Here is a 10263-nt window from a genome sequence, read left to right on the forward strand (position 1 = left end):
CGCTCAATTCACAGTCCATTTCAGTGGAAATCAAAACAAGGGGAAGATGGAAAAGAATACTGGTATCACCCCTCCCTCCATCAGCTCCTCCTCAGGGAATCCTGCTTATTTTCCCCTTTGTAATATCTTCCACTTTCTTGCCTCCTTTTCAGCTCACATTCCCTACTACATTTCTGATCTTGTCAGTAATGCTATGGTAATGCCTTTCTTTAATATGTGATTCATATGTTCCCCCCCCCCCCTTTAACAGTTGGTGTTAACAAACAAACAGCTTACTAATAGAATATTAGTTTTTCACATGAAATAAAACATCACATTGAAAAAACATCCTGTACAAGACATTTGAATGTTACAAAAGTTGTGCTCTTGAATATGTGGTGCAGGCATACTTTAGGCCAAAGGGTATAATTAATACAAACTTTGCTCTCTGCATGCATCTGGTACATTGATTGGGAGGAAACTCTATTGCTGGTAACGTCATATCATTTTCAGCAATAAAATGACACCAATCAGCACATTGGCTGTGGTTCTTGATAAAATAAAACTGTTGTTAAAAGACAGGCATGGGACTGAATACCAGTTTTGCCAAAATAATGCTGTACAAGATAATCTCCAACATCAATGTGAACGCAGTCTTCAAAATCATTGTAAAAGTTGTCTACTTTTGGTATAAACATGGGGGGGGGGGGGCAGAGAAATATGACGAATGCAGAAGGGCCCAAAGCGCCTTGCGTGCTAAGTGAGATTCAAAACAAACAAATGTGGGTGAGAGGTCCATTATGTGGGTTCAACCGGACCACAATTAAGTGCATCAATGATCCAGGAAGAAAATAGATATTAAAGGACAAGTTCACCCTCATAAACATAAGGATTGAGAGAATGCAGCAATATCACTAGAACACATCAGTGAAAGTTTGAGGAAAATTGGACAATCGATGCAAAAGTTATAAATTTTTTTAATTTTTGTGTTGGAACCGCTGGATGAGGAGACTACTACAGCTTGTGAGTCATATGCGTACAACAGTATAAAGAAAATGTAAAGAAAATTCAACATATTTTCATTTTTTTTCGCATAATAAAAGAGCACTTGACTTGCCTCTTTCTAAAGGCAGGGGGAATAATATTACCCCTAACATTCGTCAGTAACAAGTCAAGCGAATGTGTACTTTTTTTCAAAAGATGAAATTTTGTGAAATTCTGGTCATATTTTCCTTATATTGTTGTACGCATGTGACATCTAAGTTATTCATACACTGCAGTAGTCTTCTCATCCAGCGGTTACTGCACAAAAACTTCAAAAATTCATAACTTTTGAACGGATTGTCCGATTTTCCTCAAACTTTCAATGATGTGTTCTACTAATATTGCTACATTCTCTCAATCCTTATGTTTACGAAGGTGAACTTGTCCTTTAAAGTGGGAATGCAGACTGACAAAGCAATGGAATGGATCTGTGAAAGGCCAACCATGCAAACTAGAAGAGCTTGTTATTGCAATGATTTCATATTATTAAAGGGATTGTGTACACCTGGTGAAACACAACCTGAACTTCTCATTGCATTACTCATCTCCTACAGACATACAGTAACATACTCATGAACACACACACTCAAATATTACCACACAACCTTGAATTAAGGCTAATAATACTAACAACAATAACAATAATGATAATGATGATAATAATACTGATAATACCACAACTTTAAAAAAAAAAAAGAAAGTGGCATCATATATTGCACTGTCATCATTATTTATTAACATCAGAATTTAAAGTTAGCATTATTCTGACCATTTTTATCATTGTTTTTATATGCAATGCACAAATACTCTTTTGGAGAAAAAAAGATATATATTCCAAACTGCACAATACTGTAAAGCATGAAATGTTCATCACAACATGAAATTTGTACAATTTGGAGCTGACAGTCTTTTTTGTGGCATAACATTTTCGGAACTTGCCACTGGCATTCAATACATATAGTGTAGACGAGAACTTTCACGCGCATTTTAATTTTCGTGCATTCTAATTTTCGCGAATCTTGGCTCTCGCGAAATTTGTGAAATTAAATTGCATGTGAACATTCCTCGTTTTATAGTACATGATGTGTAGACGAGAACTTTTGCAAGCATTTCAACTTTGCTCTCGCAAAATTCACAAAATTCAAATGCAAGCAAACATAATATACAGTACAGTATTCATCGCATAATCGGGACAGGTTGGGAGTAGCAAACATGGCCCCTTTAAGCGGGGTGCCCGATTTCGCGATGAGCACTCACTATACACTAACGGCATATGACATGTACATGTAGTGCACACATACACACACACACACACACACACACACATGCATAGTGACGTACTGTACATGTACATGAATACACAGCCGCGCTACCCCTCGGCGCGACCCTCTAGCTCTCCCTGCATTCTCGCAATGATGTAGAGTAATCGCAACCGGGTTCTTCTTCTGTCACCTCTCTTCGAAACACAAAATATGTGGATTAAAAGCTAGCACTTTCTTAAACATTCGTAGAATTCTTGGACACGTAGGGCGTTCCGTATAAATACATATCCACAACCATGGGAAATGATTGCCCAGAACTGATGTGGGAACGTCAATGAAAAGTCCTTCAATCATTCAGTCATCACGGCTTGATTGTTTACTTGCCGCGATCACTTCACTGTACATGTGTTGTCAATATGTAGCGATCTAGCTCGCCATATATACACACGTACAGAAAAGCGAAGGCGGGCAGCGAGCTGAAATGTACATGTACTGGATGGACGGAGGTCCAACCACACCAGTCCGAAGCTTGCTTTGTAAGTTCGATGTAAACGACAACTGTTAGGGAATCTTTGAAATATTGTTGTGGCATTTTGGTAGATTTTTTGTGTAAAATGTCAACAAAATCAAAGATCGCTTGAAGAAAAATTGTCCCGTTTATCAGAGGTCCCCGCCCGATTATCCAGTGAAAATAACGTGCATTGGAAATGTTTCTGGGAAGCGTATGTCATTTAAGCGAGGTTCCCGATTATCAGATGCCCGATTATGCGATGAATACTGTATAATCATTGTCATCAACCCAGGAAGTCCATTGATAACTCAACTTACCTGCCAATATCTTGAGGCAGACTCTCCAGCGAGACATCGTTGAGGGTCAAGTGTCGGAGGTCATGAAGTTGTGTGAAACCTGGTGGTAGCCTACAGGGCAAGAAAGACATGAAACATGGATGCCAGGACTTCAGAGGGAAAAATATATTTATACTTGAACTTTTGTGTACAATACACCAGGCTGTGAACATAAACACAGATTTTTTAAAAGAGCTATTTTTCTCCAACAAATTCAACAAAAAATACAATGTGTTTCTTCATTTTATAAGAATGGAATTTAATTGCTATCACTAAGATTTTCCTCATTATTATCCTATTTACTGAGTACAATGCTGTTAATATCATTACTTATTTCATTGTATCATCATTATTACAGCTGTAAAGAAAATCTTCTCTATAATCAACAAACTCCATTATTTATATTGATCTTTAAGTTAATAGTAGGTTGGTATTCATAATGGTAATCTTCTTATATTATCCTTACCATTCATATGATGATTAATGTTTTAACCTTCACATCCATTATTATTACAACAAAAATGAATAATCTCAGAACAGTCATTGCATCATTCATCATTATCATATTGACTATCATTACAGTTATCACTTTCATCACAATTCTTCATAATAGTGTCACAACTTTATGGTCACCAACATTACCTCCCTTTATACGAGTATCTAACTTTTCTTTGAATACTGTATACGCTATATATTTCGCGTGGGTTTTATTTTCGCGAATTTCGCGAGTCGGGAGCTATTCGCGAAAATAACAACACGCGAAAATATTACCTTCCAAAATGAATCCCTTGCCTTGACGATACGAACATTTTACAGCTTACCGAACAGACCATACTGGCTATTAAGCTTGTTTACGTACATATTATGCATGTCCACGTCTAACTAACGATTACTACATTTAGTATATACACAGCCCAGTCGCTGTGGTAGCATTCGTTGCTAGTAAGTTGAAAATTCACACTTTCTTTGCCACTTCATATTTTCTCTGGTCCCCCATTCGCGAATTTAACCACTCGCGAAAATGTGTGACATCGGCAATTCGCGAAAATTTATGTACGCGAAAATTATAGCGTATACAGTATAAGATATCTTTACCACTGTGTCTGCATATATCTGCTATCGCTATCACATACAACAAAATGATAATTAAAGCATCTATGGTGTTTTTTGTTGGCACTGAACATGAAATGGAGCAAGGAAGCACAGAAAGGAAGGGGAAGAACACAAAATGAGATGAGATGAGATGTCATATTTTTGTCAGTTTAGGAGTATGTTTGGATAGAACGATCTCCTGAAAAGATATGACAAATCCAGGGTTCCAAAAAAAAAAAAAGATTAATGAACATATCATTTGACTTTCTTACTCAATGGAAGATTCAAGTTTCTCCGCAGCGTACAAGATGTTCTAAATGTCAATGGAGCATGCGGTTTACCCACAAAAATGATCTCCCGCGTGCCATGCGCTCGTCCTCCAGCCGAGCAGGACCCGCCCATCACTCATGTCCTTTTGGCTAGATAATGTAGGTCCCGAAATACACATCCATTCATTCGTTCCTGGCGCTCTTATAGGCTTTAGATTGTTCCTTATATCCTACAGTAATCCAAGCACTCAGTCCCACCACCCGAACCCCCCCCCCCCCCATCCCCCCTGTTCCCATCTCCTTGTGCTTGTTCATCTTCTGAGGTCAAGTTTTGCCAATCTGCAGTACCTGATGGGCTCCTGTGGAGCTAGTCTGGCATCCAGGCTCTTTGCCAATTTTTACTTCACACCAATAATTTTCATATTCATGTTTGTGTATGTGCATCCAACTTGTTCATAGTACATAAGCCTGTGGAGAAAACTATATTTTCCACTACCAATCATGTGAGGTACACACAAAAGGCTCTGGACGTAAAACTACGTACCAAATGACAGTGTGTAGGAGGGATACTTAATAGTCTCTCTCTGGCCAAATATATTCATTTTTTTTTCATACTGTGTCAACGAATGGCAGACAGGCACAAAAGCCAGGATGAACAAGACAGATGTTTCTACAGAGATTTCATTATACCCTGGATGTACATGAGGTCAAGTCTTAATTGAGCTGTCCAATATTCCACACCACCGGTAATCACAGCAAAAGATGATATAGGCCTATGCAAACAAATTAGACTGTATACAACACACTCCCTTATAGTTATCAACCTTAGTGGAATATAGATCTCTTAATTTGAGGAAGATTGCAGAGTTTTTCTCTCTCACTTTCTCTCTTTCTTTCTCTCTCTCTCTCTCCTACATGGGGATTGTCTGAACCAGATTACTACTACAAATACCTGAAAACAAACATTAATGTAAGTGCCAGATAATGTGGACTAGAGTGATTCCTAGAATAATCACAATATTACACCCACAATGAAATAATGATAATCATGATATTAAGAATGATAATAATAACAAAAATATATTGCCACTATCTATCATTATTTATTACCAAGATTAGTAATGATATTATTATGATCATTATTATCATTATCACTATTATTATTATCATTGTCATTATCATTATCAATATCATTGTCATTATCATTATCATTATCATTATCATTCTCATTATAATTATTATTATTATTATTACTATTATTATTACTATTATTACTACTATTACTATTACTATTACTATTACTATTATTATCATTATCATCATCATCATCATAAATAAAATTATTGTATTTGTTATCATTATCCACAATATCATTACATACAGTACATTACTAAAGTATATTTCCATTACTGTCTATTGTTACTTATATTAAAGGGTGTGTACAGTTCTGGTCGAGGTGAAGATTTAGCTTTTAACATTTTGTGAGATATTCAGAAATCACTCTATGAGATGTCAAAGAGCATGCAGTTCTAAGGGGTATCAAAAGTTTATTCGATGAAAATCGGTTTTGAAATGGCTGAGATATCCAAAAACAAGGTGAAACAAAGAGATACTAATAAAGTTGGGGCATGTCGCCTTTTATTATTAGCACTTTTTTGGATATCTCGGCCATTTGAAAACCAATTTTCATCAAATAAACGTTGAATCCTTCTTAAAATTACATGCTCTTTCATATTTCATAGAAGGCTTTTCATTATCTCACTTAGGAATGTTCAAAACATGAATCCCCACCTCAACCAGTACTGTGCAGTCCCTTTAACACTATCAATTTAAATTGTTAAAATAAAGCTGGAGCAACAAAGATGGCATTTTATACTGGGTTAATGCAATGAAGTCCTATTCAATCAGTGAACACTGAGGGTTGGTGACTTCACAAATGATATATTTCCTACCCTCACAATTATAATGTGAGAGGGAATAATTCTACTTGAAACAGCACTTCATATTCTTTTAAGCACCAATACTGTCTGCAAAAACTGATTTATACTAGGTCGGATACTTCTTGTTATACTACAATGGCACAATAATTGAGAAACTAGCATGTATATTTTGATGGTTAATTCAGTCTCACAATGATTCTAACAGGGCACACGCTCAGCAGTATTATCATCTATACTGATTTATACTGAGCTGTTTTATGCACACTGATGAATAGAAAAGACAGACAAACAGGCATGAAGACACACACATCCACATCAATATGTACATGTATGCATTTAAGTAACACAGACACACAAATTTGATATCAATACCTGTGTCCATGTCTTCCTAGATATATCTTATCTGTTACAAGCTTTTGTCACTTTATGACTTGTCAAACCTTTCATCTTTCATGTTTGAATTCATACATTTGCTGTATAACCCTCCAAGAACTATCTCAAACATGCAGTTTTGTTCCTACAACCTATGTCAGTATGTGTGCCTGTGTCTGTGAGTGTATTATTTGTATGTAAATTCACACCTTCACACCCACACACACACACAGACACACACATACATACATACTATAATATATATTGTGCATATCTAATGCACATAGTCCATTTCAATTAGCCAAATTCTACTGGGACATTTTTATGTAAAATTATATGAGTGATCTAAAGCATAAAATTTGCATATTTGAGCAAATTTCTGTGCTCGACACCTCACAAATTGACTGATATTTAATCGAGGTGGAGGCAGACACCAGCATATTTTCAAAGCACAGAATCGCAAATTAGTCACAATTAGATCGCCGGCCATTCCTCCTGCGAAGGAACGACAGAGACCGAACGCTGCCCTCGCTTGTCGTCTACAGCACAACAACACTGGAGAGAGAAGAGAGACAGGCACGGAGGGAGAGAGAGAGAGAGAGCGAGCAAGCGAGAGCTTGACGGAGAGCAGGGAGGAGAGGAATCAAATTGATCAATATCTTCGGTTCGGCCGGCGGCCAGGTAAAGAAGAGAGAGAGTGGTGGGGGTATGCTTTTATCAGCACGCCCTTCACTGCGTACCACATCTGAACCGACAAACACGGCTGCGACTTCAACCTCTGGATTCTTTTTTGCCGCTGCACGGAGATCAGAGAGATATAGAGACGTGACATCAGCATTGTAAGATGTGACAACGATAAGGCAGAGTCCATTCATATCAACTTTTTTTAAACAGTGGAGGGAGGGGAGGCGACTCGATCAATCTATCATCATTACAAAATAGCTTTTCTTTACGGGGAAAAAAAATTGTCTTTAGCCTGTGTGTTTGTTTTAGTTTTAAGAATATGATTTTTTTTTTTAAATATGTGCTAATTCTAACACCAGAATGCAATTTTAATGAGTACAACTTGAACTGAAAATGTTCAAAAATACAGCTACGATGAATTATGAGCATACTATCTGCATCTCCTTGCGACAAATCATGAAAAAATGCATAATTGAGAAATATTAGCTTGCAGTCAATGAATACTGCCTCCGATTTCTGACCCCATCCTCCCTTCCCCTCCCTCCCCCCCCCCCCCCAAAAAAAAGCACAAGAAAAGGAGTGGAAATTTGGGCAAACCCGGACAAATATCTTGAAAGCTATCTATCTGTCATATAATGCACAATCATAGCATCCACCAAAAGCATCCGAAAATAGCAGCCCCTGTAGGATGCAGAGTACCCCTCTCTGCTTACGTAGTTCGATCAATATTTGTGTCTAAACGACCAGAAATTTCAATAACTGTTTCAAAATAAACACACTTACATCATGATGCTGCTAGAAATACACCAAGTATATTTGGTATTCCTCATTCTTGACAGGAAGTCAAGCAACATCACAAATTCATTGCGTGTGCATGTGTGTGTGTGTGTGCAAACTGCAAAAATTTCATAACAAATGATATCATAGCTACAAGATGTCGATGGTTACTTTAAAGTCCCCACAATTTTTTAGATTTATTGTCAATCAAAGTATCATTCTCTAAATATCTATCTGAATTCCATCCTATACAGATCTTCTGGTTCAATATCACTGATCTCAGTCAGAGCAATTTTCTCTTTGACATTAATTCTTCTTTGGATTATGTGTCTAGCTAATTTTGTATAGAAATTTTCTCTTTCTGCCCCTCCCCACAACATCTATACAACATCTAAGTCTCAGTATCCTACACAGTATCTCTTTGCTTAGTTTTAAAATGAACATTACAACAACAAAAACTTGTAGAAACTGGCCTGTTTTGTTTTTAATCATTCATTGAATATGAAAAGGCCTTTAATCTTCATACACTAGTACTGCCATTGAAATCTAACATCAAAGCAAACAAACCTCCACCAAGCTCTGAATACCCAAAATGCTTGAACAGCGATGAAAATTGTGGAACAAGAGCACTCAATCCTTCATATTTCATTAAGATTCACTCTTCCATACCAGTGCTCTGTCGAAATGTTGGTTCCAACGTCATTTCTCACCTACACTGCCAAGCACATACATGAAATTATGCAGTCCCTGGCAAGACAATTCTTTTTTTTTTAAGGTGGTATCATTTTATGCTTGTCATTCCTATGTGGGAAAAACAAAAGAGTAGTAGTTGTGCTTTACGGGAGAGAGGTGATGAAGTCTCAAATAAATCGAGCCTAGAGGTTGAAGTGTTTTCAGCTGATTTGTAGTCACTCTTCCCAGCCAATGATGACACAGACAAAGTTCCTCTTTAATACGAGCCATGATTCACTAATCTTACCGATGAGAAAGAATCTGTGGCATACAGGAAGGATTAGAAGGTCTCGGAGTTTAAAACGTTCTGTTTTTCTTTCCGAAGTACCCATCGCGCCAACACTGAATCCCTCTGAACTACGGCCTTATCTTCCCTCACCCACTCTACTGGTGACATCAAAGGGGAATGATTTAACCCTTTAGCATTAGCAACTTAAGATTTTGTACATAATGGCCTGTTGTTCCCTGGAAGGTACAGCAATATTACTCTCATTTCAATAACTTTCTAAATTATGCAAAATAGACCATTGCATGTTTATTTTTGTGAATTACAAGTTATGTTTATTTAAAAACCTATTAAGACTTTACTAAGAGGAGTAACTGGAGAAACAAGAAGAAAAATGGAGATCTGACTTCAAGCCAATTGTTCACAAGTGTATAGGCCTACTGCTTTCCCTCATTCACAGATGAATCTTGGTTAAACTCCCTGTCCTCATGCATTTGGCCTTCTTTACAGTATCAAAACAGATGAATGCAGTTGCAGACCCTAATCTAAAACACAACAATAGGATTTTTTTCCTTGTCCATTCTCATACCAAGGTCTTGTAGAAGGCTATTTGCAGATTCTCACGAATCACATCAGCCATTTCCTTCAGCAGTAGAGAAATTGGTTTAGTCCCACTAATGTGATTTGGTGCGAGTGGCCTTTAGTCATGTGTGGTTTGATTGGCAGCAGATTACCACGGGGCTCTCTCTGCCTGTAGGAATCCACGTTCGTCCGTGTGTACGACATTACCTCCATACAACACTGCCTCTCTGCTGTACTTAAAGACGTACTGAGGGGACGTTGGAAACACTTGTGCAGTAATAATCCAGGTCAAATTTGCGTTTGTGAAAACTGTAATAAATGGATTCAGGGCTCTTCATCTCATTTGGGGTTGGAGCAAATACATTACAAATCTTTCCTCGAGCAACTACTTATGATGCAGAAGAAGAAATAAAGACAGAATAAAACAAATCAAAAACCCTACCTGCCGCATATTACCA

The 10263-nt window shown here is 37.3% G+C and overlaps 1 protein-coding gene across 1 annotated transcript in view; it reads right to left on the reverse strand.

The window, feature by feature from the left end:
- Positions 1 to 10263, reverse strand: part of LOC140239930 (uncharacterized) — a 173876-nt gene that overhangs the window by 101472 nt on the left and 62141 nt on the right. Inside the window, exon 4 of the mRNA XM_072319748.1 lies at positions 3114 to 3203. Coding sequence (XP_072175849.1) covers positions 3114 to 3203 — 90 coding nt within the window. The remainder of the gene's footprint in view (positions 1 to 3113; positions 3204 to 10263) is intronic.

The sequence above is a fragment of the Diadema setosum genome, chromosome 16, assembly GCF_964275005.1.
Source record: "Diadema setosum chromosome 16, eeDiaSeto1, whole genome shotgun sequence".
Taxonomy (NCBI): Eukaryota; Metazoa; Echinodermata; class Echinoidea; order Diadematoida; family Diadematidae; genus Diadema; species Diadema setosum.